General features: G+C 40.6%; 1 protein-coding gene and 1 pseudogene across 3 annotated transcripts; one reads left to right on the top strand and one right to left on the bottom strand.

Moving 5' to 3' along the window:
- Positions 1 to 1,453: 1,453 nt before the first annotated feature.
- Zfp955b (zinc finger protein 955B) lies at positions 1,454 to 19,172 on the bottom strand. Of its 3 annotated transcripts, none has more exons than XM_030249402.1 (5): positions 19,024 to 19,172; positions 7,986 to 8,112; positions 7,691 to 7,748; positions 6,095 to 6,928; positions 1,454 to 5,842 (listed from the first exon to the last, which is right to left on the bottom strand). In XM_030249402.1, the coding sequence occupies exons 1-5, from the start codon at positions 19,042 to 19,044 to the stop codon at positions 5,497 to 5,499; spliced, it is 1,386 nt and encodes a 461-aa protein (XP_030105262.1). In that variant the 5' UTR covers positions 19,045 to 19,172; the 3' UTR covers positions 1,454 to 5,496. The 3 variants fall into 3 exon arrangements, with proteins under 3 accessions (XP_030105262.1, XP_030105261.1, NP_001136429.1); XM_030249401.1 differs by having other exon boundaries at positions 1,454 to 6,248; positions 6,345 to 6,928; NM_001142957.1 differs by having other exon boundaries at positions 4,004 to 6,928; positions 19,024 to 19,149.
- Positions 2,830 to 5,044, top strand: Zfp422-ps (zinc finger protein 422, pseudogene; annotated as a pseudogene).
- Positions 19,173 to 20,804: the final 1,632 nt, after the last annotated feature.

Here is a 20,804-nt window from a genome sequence, read left to right as displayed (position 1 = left end):
TGAGCCTCTGATTCTTGTGCCTGCTCTTGGGCTCTCTTTTTTCTTATGGGTTGACTTGTCCAGCTTCAATGTGATGATTTTGTTATTTGGTTGTTATCTCTTAGAAAACCATTCTTCCCTAATGAGAAGGGAGTGGATCCAGAAGAGAGGATATGAGAGGAGTAGAGGGAAGGAACTGCAATTAGGACATATTGTATGAGAAAATAATGTTTTTAATAAAAGGGTGTAGAAAAGGCAAGGAAACCTGGGTCCTTTAAAGCTGAATTTCTTGTTGGTTAACAATTCAATATGCTGAATTGTACTTTCTGATGACTTTGAATAGCAGTAGTGATCTCTGTAGTTATGATGATTCTGTGTCCACATGGACAAAACTGGTACTTTACAAACCATACACAATGAATACTTTATTTAAAAGTCTCCATGTTTTTAAGCAACTTTACATCAAGTGACTGAAGAATTAACAGTGTAGGCTATGGAATAATGTTCACTAGTTTGGATGTATTAGACACACATATCATTTACATTTTTCCTTAACATAATTGATTTGTGTGTTGTCTTGTAAGTCATATGAAGCTAAAAGAAACAGAATCCAATATATTTCATGAACTCCTATAAGAAGTCAGTCTTATAGAACTTCCTATGTAGACTAGGTAGGCCTTAAACTCAGAAATCTGTCAAGTTTGGGATTAAAGGAGTGTGCCCACATATCCTGCAATTAACATTTTTGAGATGAGATTAACTTGTACTTGTAACTTCATTTGCGTCCTCTCACTACAGCCTTCTAAGTGAGAAAATTATTTAAAATGATATAATTATATTCAACCACTTAGCACTGCTCAACAATAACAAAACCAAACTACACTGAATGGATGATCAGTTGGGGTGGGAATGTGACTGTGAGCTGCTGCACACAGGTTCTGGGAACTAAATTCAGATCCTATGCAATATCAATACATGCTCTTAACAGTTGAAACGTGTGTGCAACATTTTTAATACTAGAAAATATTCCTTATAATTAGTTACAGTGCCTAAGAAATGTAAGAAAAAAAATCTTATTTGGGATTGGTGGCAGGGCTCAGCAGGTCTCCAGTCTGTCAAAGTACCAACTCTTGAAGGTTGTCTTCTGACCTCCATTCATACATACATTTGCAAATAACCACAAATATATCAGCGCTCTCTCTCTCTCTCTCTCTCTCTCTCTCTCTCTCTCTCAGACACACACACACACACACACAAATTAAGAAAACCCCCAATTTTTTTATTTGGAAAAATACGCATCACACTGGATTGTGGTAGCGCGTGCCTGTGATACAGCACTTGGGAGGCAGAGGCAGGCAGATCTCTTGAGTTTGAGCACAGCCTGGTAAAAGGAGCATGTACTAGGATAGCCAGGGATACCTTGCATTAAAACAAACTAACAAACAAACAAACAAACCACAACACAACAAAAAACTAACACTGATACATTTTTAATTTCACATCAAATACAACTAATGAAAAACGACTTAAAGGGCTGGTAAAATGTCCGTGCCCATAAGCTTAACAACCCAAGTGCTATCTTCATGACTCATGTGCTAAGAAGATTGTCCCCTGACATCCAAATGAACACTTGGGACCCACGTGCCTAAAGACACACGTGCACAATAAATCACCGCAATTTTATAAAGTGTCTACAAATATAGCCTGCCAAATTATAAATTATAAATGCATTTCAATTCAATGAACTCAATATAGCTCTATAGTAGACTTAACACCACCCATAAAAAAATAACAGTTTCCTGACTGAAACACAACTGATTTGGCATAAGTTCAATTACCACAATTCAAAGAGTTCATCTTTTTTCTCTTTAAGGTAGTTTCTTCATGGTCTTCAAATATGAGCTCAAGTTTATTCTCTCATCTCAGTTTTATACAGCAGGGATGACAGTCATTTGCAGTCATACTTAAATTATTCACTAAGTTATGCTTTCAATGAAAAAAGAAGTAATATACAGTCAAGAAGTCTTGAGTAAGAATAGGCAAATATTATAAACATGCGTAACGTTTAATGAATTCTTTCAGGTCATGTCATCAATATTTCATTTACATATGTTATTTTGCTTATGGCATTTGCACTCACTTTTGCAAAATTCAATTATATAAGAAAATTTATCTCTTCACAACAGTCCTTTTCTTTTCTGAGTTTCATGTGGCTCAAGATGGCCTTGAAGTAGTTATGTTAACCCCCCTTTTTTTGGAACAGGGTCTAAGTATCCCTGGAGCTCTGCCCTGCCTAACTCTTTCTTCCTCCAAGTGGTGGAACTAAAGGTGTGTGCCAGCACACTTGGATCTCTCATGTTTTCAGTGACCACTGAATTTGGATGGAAATAGCCTTCTCCTAAATCTCACACTATAGTCAGTGTTGTAATTTTCTAGCCTCGGTCCCCACAGTGTTGGAATAAAAGGGATACACGCTGATGCCTGATGCAAGAGCAAGTGTGCATCTATGTACACTTGTACACGTGGGGGAAATTGTACTGATAAGTTTTATATTATGCCCAGTCTATCTCCATTCTTTTAAAGGCTTATTATCTCATGTATTTTGCCTATACGTATGTGTATGCGATGTTCAGAGCCCAGCAGAGGGTGTCAGATCACCAGGAACTGGAGTTACTGATGGCTGGGAGTCACCACATGGATGATGTGACTTGAACCCAGGTCCTCTGCAAGCACAGAAAGTAAACCACTCCTGAGCCATCTTTCAAGCCTCATCTATCCATGAGGTTTTTTGGAGAAAGTATACACAGAAAACTACAAAATATAAAACCTATTTAAGAAATCTCATTCATGGCGAGCCGGGCACCGTGGCGGCCTGCGTGAAGGGAATTCCGAGTTGCGTCACTCTAGGATATGAGACCTTAGTTCAGAAGACAGTAGGATCTCTTGCCGACACATTTGCCTACTCACCATGAGGTTAGGAAAGCCCAAAGGGGGTATTTCTTGAAGCGCCAGCCAAGGAAAAGCCTACGAGAGCAAGCGCAAGACAGCTCACCAGCGACAGAAATGGGGGGTGGCCATTCTTCGACTCGGGCTTGAGTAGACGGAGAAGGAACGTGGACGAGAAGCCTTACAAGTGTGCTAAATGCTCCAAGAGTTTCAGTCAGAGCTCCACGCTCTTTCAGCACAAGAAGATCCATACTGGGAAGAAATCCCATAAATGTGCCGATTATGGGAAAAGTTTCTTTCAGAGTTCTAACCTCATCCAGCACCGGCGGATCCACACGGGGGAAAAGCCCTATAAGTGTGACGAGTGTGGAGAGAGATTCAAGCAGAGCTCCAATTTCATCCAGCACCAGAGGATCCACACCGGCGAGAAGCCCTACTGCTGTGATGTGTGGCCGGTGCTTTAGCCAGAGTTCCCACCTCATCCAGCACCAGGGAACCCACACCGGAGAGAAGCCCTACCAGTGTGAGGCGTGTGACAAGTGCTTCAGCCAGAGCTCCCATCTGAGGCAGCACATGAAGGTGCACAAAGAAAAGAAGCCATGTAAGAGGGGCAAAGATGCCAGAGTGAAAACTCACCTGGTGTCCTGGAAAAGGGGCAAAGGGAGGAAGGCGGTGGCTGGGATCCGCCAGGTAAAGGGAGCCACTTCCGGCCTTTTAAAAAAGAAGTGAAAGGTAGAGGAGAAAGCCGCTCCGAAGAGTGGATGCTTTACAGTAGAGCACTTAGACACCGCTCCTCCCTAGCATGGAGACTTCAGGAGTTTCATGACAGTGCGCTGAAACTCTGAGTCTAGCTGCCCTCATTTCCTTTAAAAATAAATAAATTTATGTGACATGGAGCAGAAAGAACTGAAACAATAGTTTGGTAAGAATTTAATATTCTTAGCCTCAGTTGAAATCGCTTCCCTCCATTTTGATAAAAAGCATCATGTTTTCATGATCCACTGGCGTGCCAATGGTTACTCTTATTTTTAGGAATTTCTGTATACGAAATCATTAAAGAAAGAAGGAATGAGTTTTCAGATTCTAGGATCGACTATATTTTATGTTTTTAATGTTTTGTAGTTTATTAACCATTAGTATCAGCATTGACTCAGTATTTGACATAGTAAAATGCATTCACATTCATAGATTTTGGTTTTTATTAGTGTATATTGTATGAGGTAATGAGCTTCCTTTTCTCCAATGTGTATGAGGTACCTGTATGATGTGCTCTGATCACACCCACCCTTACCCTCGCCCGCCTCCTCCTGGTTCTCCTTTTATCCCAGAGAGTTCCCCCTCCATTTAAAATGTTGCCCCTAGCGGCTGTGAATGACAGACAGTGTCCTTGGTTATTTTTCCGCATCCACTTTCCTGTGCCTACTGTAATGTTCTCTAGTTCGATCCATTCTCCAAGCAACAGGACTGTGGCTTTTCTTTTTCGACTCACAGTCTATTGTAGTGTTGAAGGCTTTAGCGACAACCCGCTTTTGTTTGTTTCTTTCCTTCTGCTATGTTAGTAAAGGGTGAGAAGGTCTCCATGTGGCTTTTTTGTTTTTGTACTTTTTTGTTTCTTACCATATTCTTAGAGATGTAAAGGAATCCAAAGTGAGAAACTGCAGACCTCCTGCTCCTGACCGCACTCCTTGAGAGGCTGATGCTGTCACTGCTCTGTCACTTGCTTTCTTGAAATGGGAATGGTTTGTGTTGAATCATGCCAGTGGCCTCACAGCGTCTGCATGAATAAACTCTGTTACCAGGAAACCTCGACTTACTTCCGGCTGAAGAACTACCATGTCATAGACTGAGCTTTGAATACCACCCATTGTCTAAAACATGTTTATCTACAAGTTACTGCCCAGCACACTGTAGCCCTGTTAGAACTTTTTTTTTTTTTACTTTCTAGCAATTGTTTAAGAAGATTAGCATACATCCTTCTTCCAATGCCAAGCATATGTTCCTGATCAGCCTTCAGTTAATTTTTGTTTATTGAATGCTAATGTTTTCTGATTTTTATAATATCAGTTCTTCCTGTATTAATGACAATTATCCTTAAAAATAAAGATTGAGATATTTTCGCGTTAAAAAAAAAAGAAATCTCATTCATTAAAAAAAGCAAGTTAAATGCTGATGGGATGGCTTAGAAGGGTCGTGTGGCTGAGACTGAGGATCTGAGCTCCATCACTGGGACTCACATAACGAAAATATGAGAACTGAATCCAGAAAGCTGTCTGCTGCTCCCCACATGTCCACTGAGGCATGAGTGTATTCTTGCCCCAAACCTCATGCAAATGAGACAAATGATAAACAAATAGTCTCAAAACCAAGTTGACTAGTTACACATAGCTTACATAGGTACAAGTTCTACCCAATGGGTTTCTTTCCATGACCGAGATTTTTCATGCCTTTGAAAGTGTAAGAAGCATGCAAACACTTTCCCACACTGCTTACATTTGTAGAATTTCTCTCTAGCACTATGAGTTCTTTCATGTATTTGAAGGGATTTGGAAAAGGTGAATGCCTGCCCACACTCTATACACACACATATGGTTTCTCTCTAGTGTGAATTTTTTCATGCTTGTGATGAGCACCCGAATGGGTGAAGGCTTTCCCACAATATTTACATGTATAGGGCTTCTCTCCAGTGTGAATTCTTTTATGCTTTCGAAGGTAAGAGGAAAGTGTAAACCCTTTCCCACACTGCTTGCAAATGTAGGTTTTTTCTGCATTATGAATTTGTTCATGGTTGTAACGGTTGCCCGCACTGCTAAAGGCCTTCCCACAATGTTTACATGCATAAAGTTTCTTTTCACTGTGAATTCTTTCATGTTTGTGAAGGTTTGAGGACCGTCTAAACGCTTTGCCACACTGAGCACATGTATACTGTTTCTCTTGAGTATGGCGTCTTTCATGCTTTTGAAGGTATGAGGAACATGTAAACCCTTTCCCACACTGCTTGCAAACGTAGGTTTTTCCTGCAGTATGAATTCGTTCATGGTTGGAACAGTTGCCCTCACTGATAAAGGCCTTCCCACAATGTTTACATGCATAAAGTTTCCTTTCACTGTGAATTCTTTCATGTTTGTGAAGGTTTGAGGACCGTCTAAACGCTTTGCCACACTGAGCACATGTATACCGTTTCTCTCGAGTATGGCTTCTTTCATGCTGAAGAAGTTGATAAGAATGAATGCATGCTTTCCCACAATACTTACATATGAAACTCCATTCTCTTTTGTGAGTTTTTTCATGATTATGACAGGCCATGGAATACAGGAAAGTTTCACCACAGTGTCTACATGAGTATGTTTTTTCTCTTGTGTGATCTCTTTTGTGAGTTTTTTCATGATTACGACGGGCCATGGAATACAGGAAAGTTTCACCACAGTGTCTACATGAGTATGTTTTTTCTCTTGTGTGAATTCTCTGATGTTTGGTCTGGTGACTGGAATTAACAAAGGCTTCTCCACATTGCTTATACTCAAGTGGTTTTTCTCCAGTATGGATCCTTTCATATATTTGAATATCACTTTCTCCCTTTAAGGTTTTCTCAAATTGTTTACACTCATGTAGCTCATCTCCAGTGTGGGCTCTCTTAGAATCTTGATGAGGCGTAAGAGTCCTGTAAGATTCATAGGTCTGTGTATTTTCACAACTGTTCTCTGTGGCAGGAACACTCTCAAGTGTATGGAAGGATTCAGAATAGGTGACGTCTTTCCAACATTTTTCACGTTTGATAGCTTTTTCCACGAGTTCCTGACATCTGTATGGTTTCTCTTCATTTTGACCTCTAAGGAGCACATCTGAGGATGAGTGACCATTGATGTCTTTTACATTCACACTGCTTTCATAAACCGTGACTGCAGGATGACTCTCCCCATTAACAATATGCTCTGTCATCTGTTGGTGAGTCTTTCCACACTGACTGCTATGTTCATAGTCACAGAATTTCTCAACCACCTGAATTCTAATTGAGAGAAAGAAAGAAAGAGAGAAATGATTGCTGTTTTATGACTAGGTAGGTACTACCTAGATGGATTTTGTGGCCTCTACCTGTTAGTACAGTCAGGATTCAGGAGACAGTGGCAGAAAGTGAGCACAAACTAGGCCTGTTCCAAGACAGGGGGAAAAAGACACTGAGTTTATTACCATTACAATTTATAAACATAAAAGAACTGAGCACTTGGCAAGAAGTGCTGAGGACACCATACAATCATAAAAGGTTCTGTAGGCTTAGTTTCATAAACATTGTCTATGACACAGTTAACAAAGGTGACCTTTCCTAATGCAATATAATGCAGATCAGACACCAAATTCTAAATAGTTGAGTATCCTTTATGCAATTTATTGAAGATGGATTTTGATTTAAAATCCAGCTTGTATTTATAAAGCCCAAAGGTAACTTGCTAACAATACATCAAATACTTTTGTACACAAAAGGCACTTTTTGTATAATGAACCGCTGGAAAAGAGCTAAAGGGGAATTCTTTCTGCTACTGCTCCCTCAAAAGTACAGTAAGAGGTGTAGGCCACAAAGTCCACATGAGTGAGTACTGCATGAGAGTTAAGATCATCCATTCTGGAATTCTCAAGCTCAGGAAAGGTTTACGAAAAAATTCTGGAGTTAAGTCAATTGACATTTTGATCTATGTGGATCACTTCCTTATTTCTCAGATTTGTTGTCCCTCTCAAACGTGATGCAAACTGCCTTTTTGTACATGCAAATTACCTCAAGTTTCTCTGGAGCTGTGGGTAGTTCACATCCATACTTTCTTCCTCTGTCTTCCCTAAAAATGAACAGCAAGAAATTATTACATTATTCATCCTTATATGCAATCATTACTTTTCTAGCTTTTTTCTTGTAGAATGTTATATTTACCACCATGTTCCCTTTCAGTATTTCAACTCATAGAATTATACAGATGACTAAGTTTTTCTCTACATTGATAAGAAAAGAAATTATATTAATAAATTATATTGTTGTTGTTGGTGGTGGTTTTTGTTGTTTCTGCTGCTGTTGTTACCTATGGAGATCAGGTTCATGAAGGTTTCCATCATCACATCTCTGTAGAGCTTCTTTTGGTAAGAATCCAGCAGAGCCCATTCTCCTAGACTGAAGTTCACAGCCACGTCCTCAAAAGTCACTGGACCCTAAAATGATCCACAGATTATTAAAATGCAGTTGTTAGAAGAATGATGGGAAAAGCCTGCAAATACATTTAGTGACTTGATAAGTTTCCTTCATGCTTTCTTAGAATACTCACACTATATCATGGCCACTATAAATTTATGAATTATCCTCTCATCACACAATTCTAAGGCTAGTGTAGATCTGTATAGTAAAGGAAAAATATATCGCAGTGCTTTGTTGTGATGCTGGTTTCAAACTACTCTTTGTACTTTACAGCACAAGTTTCTACAACTTAGAACCCAAAATAAACATCAGCTCTGTTGAGCATGTACAATTCTTATCAGTGTCTGTCATCAAAGTTCATTCACTTCTAAAGCCTAGAGATTTCACACTAAATGGACAGAACCTGCTTAATTTTAAAGAGGAGCTCACTGCTACTCACAAATTTATAACAAGATAAAATAGCATTTTATAAACTATTATCCTTGTCATAAGATACTGAAACATGGTCCTTACAATATCAAAACCCCAAAGAATGGTTACATGAAAAATCTATCATTGGTCTCAAGAGAAAAGGAAACAGCTACTGACAAAATTTGCCACTCAGTGGTCACTGCGCACATTCTTCCTTGATTTAGCACAACATGAGTGGCAGCATTAAGAAAACTTTTTATAAAATGATCTTATAAAAGAGTATTAATTAAAAACAGGTGGGTTTTTCATAGACCAACCTTGATTTAATACTAAGTAAGACTTACAAATGGCAATTCTCCATGCTCACTTATAAATAATACCCATTTTTCTTTTTAAAAAAAATAATGTCAGTGGACAATGACACCACAGGAACAATGGCACATTAATGTCAAAAAACATCCTATCATGGCTATATGAAATCATGTCATTCCCACAAAACTTTGATTGTTAGCGAGAATTACTTATCCAAACCTGTATGTAATGATAAATGTTTGCCACCGTTAAAAACATTAGGAATAAGAAAATGATAGCTTGATTCAGATAATTAAATTCAAGACTTTGAATTTGTGGCCTGCCTGGGCTGGATAGCACATACTAGAAAAATAAAAAAGAATATAACACATTTTAAAACTATATTACTCAGGGTACTAGACATAAAGATAAGATAAACAGAATAGGAAAGTACAGTAGATTTCAGTGACATGAAATTCAAACAGAATTGCTCCTGCCTAAAGGAAATACAGGGACAGAGAGTGGAGCAGAGACTGAAGGAAAGGCCCCACCTGGGGATCCTTTCCATATGCAGACACCAAACCCAGACACTATCTCTGATGCTGAGAAGTGCTTGCTGACAGGAGTCTGATTGATATAACCTGAGAGGCTTTGTCAGAACCTTACTAATACAGATGTGGATACATGCAATCAATCACTGGACTGAGCACAGGGACCCCCAATGCAAGTGGTTAGGGGAAGGACTGAAGGAGCTGAAGGGATTTGAAACCCCACAGAAAGAACAACAGTATCAACCAACCAGACACCCACAGAGCTCCTAAGGATTAAACCACCAACCAAAGAGAATACATGGACAAATCCTATGGCTCCAGCCCCATAGGTAGCAGAGAATGGCTTTATCTGGTATTAGAGGAAGGGGAGGCTTTTGGTCCTGTGAAGGCTCCATGCCAAGAGTAGGGGAATGCTAGGGCAGTGAGGCAGGAGTGGGTGGGTAGGTGGGGGGGACACCCTCATAGAAGCAGTGGGAAAGGGGGATGGGAAGGGGATTGGGGAGGGGAAACCAGGAAGGGGAATAGCATTTGAAATGTAAATAAATAAAATAACCAATTAAAACGTAAAAAAAGAATCAAACAGAAAATTCGTTGATAAGAGAGAAGACCTTGATTAGCAATGAATCTTATTGCTGTATAAAGTAACTATTTCATGAGCAACAATCAAGATTCATAAGAAATGGGAAAGATGTGTTTCTCTATTTCTCAACAAGGAATTTTCAACAGAGGAATCTCAAATGGCCAAGAAACACTTAATATTCAATATCCTTAGCCATCAGGGAAATGAAAATCAGAACAACTCTGAGATTCCGTCTTATAACACAAGAGGCAGCATATAGTGGGGAGGATGTGGAGCAAGGGGAATACTCTTCCATTACTGGGAGTGCAAATTTGTACAACCATTCTGGAAATGAATTTGGTAGTTTCTCGGAAAATTGGAGATAGTTTTACGTCAAGACTCAGATATACCACTCCTGAGCAAATAGACAAAGGACAATCCAACTACCACAAGGGTACTTACTCAACTAAGGTTGTAGCAGCTTTATTCCTACTTTTATCCAGAAACTTGAAACAACCTAGATGTCCCTCAACCAAAGACTGGATAAACAAATGGATGGAACTTGAAAAAGAATATCATCCTGATAAAGGCAACCCACATTCAGAAAGACAAACACAGTATGTATTCAAGTGGACATTAGCTATTAAAGAACAACCATGCTGCAATCCATAGCATAGAAAAGCTAAAATAACAAGGAGGGCCTAAGTGGGGCTGGGAGGGGGAGATGCAAAGGGAAAATATAATAGATTTTGCGGGTGGATTGGAGAAGGTGGTGATGGGAATACAAGGGATCAGATGGCGGTGGGAGGGAATAGTGGAAGAGACCACTGGAATTGTGGGGCATTTCAGAGGCAAGGCAGAATCCTAGTGCAATGGAAATTCCATGGACTCAATGAGGGTGATCTTAGCAAAGACTCCTAGTAAGAGGCAACATGGTACCTGAACCAACCATCTTAAACCTTTGACCTACAGTTGGTCCTGCCTGCAGGGTGTGCTGGGACTAGAACCTAGCATAAATGTCATGAGAGAGACTAGAGAGACTTCATCCAGCAATTGATGGGAGCAGATGCAAAGTCCAAAAACCAAATATTAGGCAGACCTCAGGGAGTCCTTTAAAGGAGGGGAAGGAAGGACTGGAGAAGCCAGAGGAGTCAAAGACACCACAAGGACAGTCCACAGAATCAACTGACCAGGACTCATGGTGGCTTGCAGAGATCAGGAAGCCTGTATGGGTCTGACCTAGGCTCTCTGCATACATGTTACGGTTGTGTAGTTTAATGTTCTTGAAGGATTCCTAGCAGTGGGAGCAGAGGCTGTATCTGACTCTTTTGTTTGCTTTTGGGACCTGTTTTCTCCTATTGGATTGCCTCATCCAGCCTTGATATGAGAGTATGTGCCTGGTCTTATTATAGCTCATGATGCTAAGTCTGGCCTATGTTCTGTGGGAAGTCTGCTCCTTTCTGAAGAGGGTGGGGAAACCTGAGGGAGAGGAGAGGTTGGTGGGAGACTGGAAGAAAGTAGGGAGAGGAAAATGCAGTTGGGATATAATATATGAGAATTAAAAAAAGAAAGAAAGAAAGAAAGAAAGAAAGAAAGAAAGAAAGGAAGAAAGCAAGAAAGAAAGCAAGCAAGCAAGCAAGCAGAATCCTGTGGTATGTGCAGTAATTTCTAAGTATGATGTAGACTGCATTGTGAGCAACGTTGCTTGACAAAGTTCCAGCATACCAACTGTATGTACTGGCTAGTTTTGTGTCAACTTGACACAGCTGGAGTTATCACAGAGAAAGGAGCTTCAGTTGAGGAAATGCCTCCATGAGATCCAGCTGTAAGGCATTTCCTCAATTAGTGATCAAGGGGGAAAGGCCCCTTGTGGGTGGGACCATCTCTGGGCTGGTAGTCTTGGTTCTATAAGAGAGCAGGCTGAGCAAGCCAGGGGAAGCAAGCCCTCCATGGGCTCTGCATCAGCTCCTGCGTTTGACCTGCTTGAGTTCCAGTCCTGACTTCCTTGGTGATGAACAGCAGTATGGAAGTGTAAGCTGAATAAACCCGTTCCTCCCCAACTTGTTTCCTGGTCACGATGTTTGTGCAGGAATAGAAACCCTGCCTAAGACACCAACATTACAGATAACAATTCTTCAGCATTCTTTCACTTGCATCTTTAATGACTTTCACTATATGCAATGCAGGTTCCTGTATCCTTTCCCCCTTGGGACATCTTGTATAGGCTTTAGTAGAGGATGTGAATGTATACACTGGCGACTCTTTAAACAACATAGGTCTTTGGGAAAAAAATCTTGGTCTACTTCCACACAAGAATCCTCTTTGTGCACCCTCACCCTCAACCCCCTGCTCCCACCCCTGTTTGCACCAAGAATAGAGAAGGTAAAGATTTTTTATGTGGAAGAGGGTTCCAGGAACTCTTAGGCACTTACACCTGTCCTAAGGATGAAAGCACACAATGGAGAGAAACAATGGGCCCAGACCTGAGGCCTTGGCAGCTGAGGGCAACAGTTCAGTTACTCAGTACAGAACAGCGTACATGATGGATTGATCCCCTAGGTGCACGACTTACAGGATGAATGGCAAGATCTGCTGTGCCCCATGAGAGCAGATTCTGTTAGGAAGCTAGACTGGCTTGATCCCACCCTCCCATATACAGGAGCATACATCGAATGAATTAGGATGGTATGGCATATTGGAAAAAAAAGGAGATATTAAGACCTTCTCTTTGGGGAGCATAGGAGGAAAAGAGCCCCACGGTGTAAGACTAAGGCACAAAGGAATGCAATTAGGAACAGCTGAATGCTTATTATGCTACATGGCCAAGCACTGCCCCTTGAGGGATGAAAAGAGCTCTTATAAGTTTGTTTCTGAGGGATCAATGTCTGGCACCCTGACCACAAAGGCTGAGAGTGTGCTGGTAGCACCTGGTAGGTTTATAGAATCTTAGAAAATACGGACCTGGATGCCTGCTAAACTTATTGCTTTTGCCTCGAAGAAAAATATTGTAATAAAGTTGATTACCTCTTTCATTCTGGATGCGAAAATATAGGGCTAAAATAGGTCAAACGCTTTTGACTTGAAGAAAAATATTGTAATAAAGTTAATTACCTCTTTCATTCTGAATGCGAAAATATAGGGCTAAAATAGGTCAAAACAATCTGTTAAAGAAAGGACGATACATTTCTTAGAATCATTTCTGTTTTCAGCATTACTTATGATTAAGCTACTATGCAACTATAGGATATAAAAAGTGTAGCCTTTTTTTTTTTCAATAAACACACAAGCTATCCTAACTTCCCTCAGAGTGTATCAGCCTCCTTCCCTTACCAACTCCTTCTCTCCCTCTTTGGGACCTGAACCCTGCTGGGGCTGGACTTCAGCAAAAGCAAATACAAAACAGTGAAGCTGACACAGACAGAAAGAATCCTGACATCTGCCTTAGACTATTTGTATAACCAGCTTTTTGTCACCTTTTATCTAACAGCTAGATTTTTGTCTTAAAAAAAAAAAAAAAAAAAGTAAGCCCGGCGTGGTGGTGCACGCCTTTAGTCCCAGCACTCGGGAGGCAGAGGCAGGCGGATTTCTGAGTTCGAGGCCATCCTGGTCTACAGAGTGAGTTCCAGGACAGCCAGGGCTACACAGAGAAACCCTGTCTCGAAACACCCCCCCCCCAAAAAAGTAACAACAAACCTGAGCACTTTAAAAGCCAGATATAAGCAAATAACTCCTTGCCAGAGAGAACAAGTTCTCTCTATAGAATGTCCGAAGCAATGTGATACACAAAAAATTAAAGGAAGTGGAAGTCAATAGAAACAGTATCTACAGTGCAAACAAATTATACATCAAAGGAAACAAAATGTGAGCAAGTAACACCTGGCCGAAAATACCCACTGAAAATAAAACATAGGAAAGAAGATCCATAGCCCTGAGCGAGGAATTAAACAAGTAAAATGTGTAGTTTTGAGAACTACTGAATATTAACAGTTTACACATAAAAAGGATTACCTAATTCACACCAGTCTTATTTCCTATAATATAAACCTTAATGCAATCTATCCTGGGTCCCATTTCTCTAACGACAAAGACTGTATTTTGTGTTTATGACCACTATTTTATTTTAAACATCTCTAAAGTCCTGTTGAAAATGTATGAACTCACTCAAGTTGGGAGATTAAGTTAATCCTACTGCAGATATTAGCAAGTTTGAGTCAAACCAAAGAAAAGAAGCTAGAATGCTTTTGTTTATAATAACCGGTCATTCGTTGGACGCTCTAAGGTAAAGCTATAATAACAGTAGCAGATTGAGGACAGTGGCATACATCCTTACTCCCAGCACCTAGGAAGCAGAGGCAGGTGGACCTCAACATAATAAGCTCCAGGCTTAGCCAGGGTTACATAGTGAAACACTGTCTCAAAGCCCCAAACAACAACAATGCATTGCATAAGGCAAAGTTACAAGGATAAACACGGGAGAGCAGATGAGTAGGGATGAGTCAGTCCACCATCACAAACATTCACAGCATCAGTTACTCATCTTGATGGAGTGTCCCAACACATGTGCAGTGCTCCTGAAACAAATCTCTGGAGTGTTTTTAGCAGCATATAAAAACTATAGAAAACAATGTAGTAGTAGAAACAATGAAGTTTCCATACATGTACATTTTCAGGTTTTCACCGTGCTGTCTTTATTAGTTCCACTTTCTACCCTAACAATTTACTTTTTGCCTGCTACTTTGAAGTCTTTTATTTTCTTCCAGATTCTGCATATGGAATAAAACATATCCTATAAATCCTTTCCGACTCTCGCTTAGTACGAGTTGAGTTCAATCTATTTTAGTACAATGTATTTTATGTTTTGTGGCTACATAATTCAACACAGTATTTGCACGTATACATACATATACACGGTCATATATACACATGTAAGTATGTGAGATGTGTGTGTGTGTGCATGCGTGCACATGTGAACAAGCATATGTGTTAGAATTTAACAAACCATACATGATGTTTGGCTAGGCCCATAGTATAATACCGCTGTTCTAAGACAGGATGTGCGTCTTGCAGGTGAGAACAGAAACAATGCAACCGAGCTCAGACAAAGGCCAGCAATCAAAACCTAGATAAATCAGGCTGGAACACTCATGCCTATGACATACCAGAAAAAAATTTTAAAAGTATATATTTTACTGAATGCAATCTATACATTTAATTCAATACTAATAAAAGTTTCAATAAGATGCGTAATAGAAAAAATAATACTATTGTACCCAGAATACCTTGAGAGGGACTGCACATTAAAACGGACAGCAAACCATCAACCTGAAGAAACAGGTCGACGACTTTGAGGGAAACGTCAAAAGAACCTGAGGCTATGAGGGAGGAAAGGACGGAGGGAAGGAGGAGAAGACCAGAAAGGAAAACCACAGTGAATGAAAAAAAGGGGAAATACCACTAAACGATATAACCAAGCAGACGGAAATCAATAATGCTGAAAAACCATTAGCTAGACGACAGGAAAAACAAAACCGAAAACTAAAGACACAGAGCTGGAGAGTAAATCTAGACAAATGTATATATGAACACAAAAGACATTTTAAAGAAGTCCTGTCTGCAAAGATTGACTGATGAGAACTACAATGATGTAGAAAGTCAGAGTCTAATTATACTGTATCCTGGGATAGCTTCAGCTCCCCTAAATAGCCATTTCTTGTCTGTCCATCTCTATGTCAGAAGTAGTTAGAATTAGTCACAGAACATCCTGTGACTAATAGATAAAAAACCTTTGGAACTTTAAAATCGTTTTTATGATTTTTGTTCTGCTATTATAAACCTCATGAAATTGCTTCTAAGTGGGAGCATGGAACCTGGGGTAACCTAGCTCCATTATTTCTCAGGTTTTGATTACTCATATTCTGCTCTAGAATCCAATTATCTCTTACCTCTTTTGAGATGAAATCTGGGGTTTTCCTGGGGGGTGGGGAGGGAGCTGTGTGTGTATGTGTATTTGTTGTGGATGATACAAAACTAAAAATAGCTCTTTCTGGTCAATAGGATGAAATTCCTGGCCTGGGTGGAGAACTAACACTTCAAACTAATCAAACCACAGAAATTTGGCCTGTCACCTGACTAAAATTAAACATATCAAAATTAGATACCCGAACACAAAGGAGTTAATATAGCTGGTCTTTCACCAAACCAAAATTAGTCAGAAAATGTTACAAAGAAGTAAGCAATCTATCAAAAATGTATTAAGTAAAAAAAGCTATGCAGCAAATGTGGAAACTCTCAATTTCATTCATGAAACACTAAAAGTCACAAAATGTCAACACATCTCTACATAGTAACATACTACTCCATACTCAGTTCTAGGTAGGTTATCTAAACTAATCATTAACAAGAAAACTTGAGGGTTAAACTATAACATAAATAAAACGGATTTATGCTACTCAATAGAATAATCCATTCTTGTTTGGTTTCGTTTGTTTGTTTGGAAACACAGTCTGACTATGTAACCCTGGTTCACCTAGAACCCACTACCCTAGACTAACTAGATCATGTTGGCTTGAGCTTAGAGATTGAGCTGCCTCTGCCTAAATGCTAGGATTGGCCTGAAGTGAGAATCCCTTTTAACAATCTAGGCAACCTTTTCTATTTTCACTCACACACACACACACACACACACACACACACACACACAAACACACACGCACGCAATGAGGCCAGTGGCTTAGCCAGTTAAAGTGCCTGCTACCTGCATGATGACCTGAGTAATTATCTGGGGCGTACATAGTACAAGAGAACAAATGTTTACTAGCTGTCCTTGGACTTCCACAGCTGTACCATACCAGCATCTCCCCTGTCCCCACCATGTATACATAGAAGTAAATATAATACTATTAGTTGACTGGAACACAGATTTGCATAAAAATGCCAATACCTATAGTATTACATAGATGGCCTAAAAATTGATCAACGTATATGAATGTGTGCCAAGAAATTATTCTGTACTATTTTTCATGTTTAGAAAACCAATGAAATAAAGGGGGGATTTCTATTATCACATGATACAAAGACAGTAGCAATAATGGTCTGTTATGTGGCCCTGAACAAGCTATGCAACACTGTAGAGAGGGAGCAGGGATTTCCAGACAACACAGACTACTGTCATTGCTTTTGGTCACCAATCACAACTATGCCATAAAACAGTATTGCGGAAGAAACCACAAACTTTGGCTTGAGGACATAGGAAATCCTTGCCACTGTTTAGCTTTCAAGATTCTAGAAGATGCTATGCAGGCTGCTGAGGTGAGAAAAGGCATAAATAGTCTTACTTACCCAGTGCTGGACCCTCCATGTGGCAGTACTGATCTGCCAGAGCAATAGTGCCACAAATGTTACAGGGGTAACTACTTTATAATTGTATTTACAGCCTACTCCAGAGGATGAAATTTCATGCCTGGTACTGAAATAATGATCAAAAAAGCCAATGACTGGGGAGGCCATAGTTCTAGGACAGTGCCTAATTGTTTTATTTTGCTAAATGGTTATGCTGGCAAGGTGCCTTATAAATATTTATGTTGATACTTATAGATCTGGCTCTCAACCTTGATCAGAGGTGCTTCTTTTTGCAGTGGGCAGTGGGACAAATGGCTGAGGTGCCTGCTTAACCTCAAAGCAGACACTGACCACCAGGTTCTCCCAGCATCCCTCAGCACCTACCGATTATGGGATCTCCTGGATGGCATAACACCCCCTACTCTGAACTCTCCAGCCCAAGGGGCTGGGCTGCTATTCCCTATACAACCCAACCATTTTGGTCACTCGCCTTTGTACCTTTGGCCTCCTGGCTGCTGCACGAGTTCCCCTCTCCCCCCTCTCCCCCCTCTCCTTTACCCTACCCCTTCTCCTCAGAGGGCTCAGGTCACGTCCATGATGAACTCTCCCAGATAGATCTGACGCTGGCTGGGCTCTCCTTTTTATCTACAATAAACTTTCTCCTCTGCCATAACTAGGAGCAGTCAAGTCCTTCCTTTTCATTTCTATTTGTCTTTCTTTCTTTCTTTCTTTCTTTCTTTCTTTCTTTCTTTTTTCATTGAAGGAGAAGTCAACAAAGAGAAGCATAAAAGGTCAAATTGCTGACAATAAGAGACAAAGTGCTCAGTTGTAAATGGGACATCTACACCTAACCCCAGCTGCCTCCACCACTGCTCAGGGGAGCATCTCAGAAGAGGAGACAGAAGGAGCGTTAAGAACCAGAGGATGGAGAAGAATACTGTGGAATGCTGTCTCCTGGACATGGTAGGGTCATTGCACTTAGGAGCTCACAACAGCTGTGGTTACCTGCACAATATCAGACATAGATGGGGAGTGGTACTGTCCAAGCCCACAACTTAGCAAGTAGTTACTGGCAATTAACAGTATTTTTGGAGAATTGTTCTGTTTAGAGAAGTAGCCACTGATAGGATTCCCTTTCCAAACACCCTGCACATACTGGCAACACTAACTGGTGGAATAATAAATAATAGTAATAGTAATAATAATAACAATAATAATAATAATAAATTAATTAATTAATTAATCTGGAAGAGAGGTGTATTGGGACTTGGAATGAGAAATAGGGGCGGATATGATCGATCATATTTCACTGCATATATGCATTAAAAATTTCAAGACTAAAGAGAAATTCTTAAAAGAACCCAGAAGGATCACAGAGGTAAACTAAAGCAGGTCGAGTGGGAGTGCAAGGACGGGAAAACAGAGTTCGCTACCCACGCCCGGCGCAGCAATAGTTTTGATGGGAGTCTGAGCAGCACTAACCTGCCAGCGCTGCAATGTCTGCAGCAGCTCAAGTTCTTGACCCGGACTCACCCTGACAAGACCCGGTCTACAGTAAAACAGCTTCATGGCGACAGAATAGGACCCCAGACTTCCTGTTGCCTCATATGCACACAATTCAAGAGCAAGTGGGAAGCCTGCGCTGGTGCCAGACTCCACGCCACATTCAGCTGCACCGCGCCAGGGTAACGTCAGGGCGGAGGCGCCACATTACGCCAAAGCCACCGCAGTATCACAAACTCGCCACAAACGATTCCCGGGGCCCAGCGCACACTCACCATCTTCTGCTTCCGATGCATCCAGGTGTCCTCCCTAAGTGAAAGCACGGTCAACAAGGTCGATGGAGCACTTGGAGCACCCTCTCAAGGCTTCTGGGACCCAAACATGGCAGCAACTACCGCCCCTTCGGAATATCCATGCTTCTCATTGGACCGTTAACGCTAAGAAATAACAGCACTCCTGATTGGCGAATGAGAAGCGGAAGTGGGTGGTGAGTTAGAGACTAGGGATCATCTTAAGCCAGGAGAACATCCTTTCCTGCTGAGTTACAGCTAAATGGACAGCGTTCAGTTACTTGTTCTGAGCTAAACCTGTTTTCCTTCTGGGATAAATCTGATCCAATCTGGAGTAGCCAGCATTTGAGAAAAATACGTCCAGGGTTTTTGGAGCAAATTTTCTGCTAGTGTATATAGTGGGCCACAGTAGGGTTTTCCACTTACAAGCAATGCAACAAGATTAATGGGGTAGTAAGGAGATTCAATACGTGAGAAACAAAACTCATGATGACAGGGTAGGAGAGGTTCCTATGTCAGTCTGGACCCAGGATCAGGAAAAGGGACCTGGTATGTAAGCTCCAGGATGATACAGGTGAACTAAAGCTGAACATTCTGTAAAGCTGGTGAAATGATTAGAATGAGGAATTGGAGAGGGTTGAACTGTTACAAGTCTATTACCTGGGGGTGGGGGGACTTTTTTCCCCCGACCTAACAACTATATGACTACTCTCAAAATCGTTTGGAATGTACAATAGAAGAGTAGTCTCCTTTGTAATGTATAGAGCACTAACTTTGTAACCATCCAAAAAGATAAGAACACTATCAGAAGGCATCTGAGGCTTACTACAGACCTCTCCCCCTTTATAACCTGTCCACTTAGTGTTTCCACTAAGGCAAGAAAAGTAAAACACACCAAGAAGGATACAATTATTCAATGCGAGGCTTGTGTATCTGAGTGTGTAGTTACATTGTAGCAACAGTATACAAAGGATGCAAGAGGTATGGGAAGGATCCCCTAAAGTTCTTCGAAATGAAAGGTTTCTACTCCCAAAAATTCAGAAAAAGCTTACTTTCCCAAGTGAAACCATTGCCAAGACTCAGGGTCACACTAGTTGCTGTCAGAGACGACCAGAGTGATCATTCATTATTGATGAGTTAGAGACACATGTTCCAACAGTTTAACTCTTGGGAGTCATTAGGACATCTCTCATCCATGAAATGTCCTCTACCATGAAATGTTTCTTTCAACATCTTAATATGCATAAGAGGGACCGTGTAATCCCCATTCATATTAATGTTTTACCTGAAAAATAGCTACCCCATACTTTCACTCATATGTGGAAAGCACAATCTGGAAACAAACAAAGACACAAAAAAGACAAAACAAACGTAACGGAGGAACTATTAAAGAAGAACATGAGGATGTCAGAGGCTATGAGAGAGAGAAAAAAGAATAAAACAGTCATTAAGAGATCAGATATGGTCAGTTCATAATATGTCACAAGGAAAGCCATGAATAGGTTTAAAAATATGGACTAATAATTTGGCTAACTAGATTTTGAGTGATTTTTAATTTTGTATGTGTGTGTGGGTATGTGAAAGATCCTACTGTGTGTGTGTGTGTGTGTGTGTGTGTGTGTGTGCGCGCGCGCGTGTGTGTGACATGATCCTACTGTGTGTGTGCCCTACCTGGACTGGAGTTTTGTATGTGGACCAGACTGTCTTCCAACTTGTGAAGATCCTCTTGTTTCAAATGCTAAGGGATTGGCCTATAGTTATGTGGC

Source organism: Mus musculus, chromosome 17 (genome assembly GCF_000001635.26).
Source record: "Mus musculus strain C57BL/6J chromosome 17, GRCm38.p6 C57BL/6J".
NCBI classification, from domain to species: domain Eukaryota; kingdom Metazoa; phylum Chordata; class Mammalia; order Rodentia; family Muridae; genus Mus; species Mus musculus.
The sequence above is the reverse complement of the archived record's forward strand: the minus strand, read 5'-3'. Positions and strand labels throughout refer to the sequence as shown.

Excerpts from the sequence above, each read along its gene's own strand:
- Zfp955b (NM_001142957.1), bottom strand. The coding sequence starts at position 19,044 with ATGCATCGGAAGCAGAAGATG. Across the intron at positions 8,113-19,023 it reads TGCATCGGAAGCAGAAGATG|GGTCCAGTGACTTTTGAGGA; the intron begins GTGAGTGTGCGC and ends GGATCATTTTAG. Across the intron at positions 6,929-7,690 it reads CAGCTCCAGAGAAACTTGAG|AATTCAGGTGGTTGAGAAAT; the intron begins GTAATTTGCATG and ends TCTCTCAATTAG.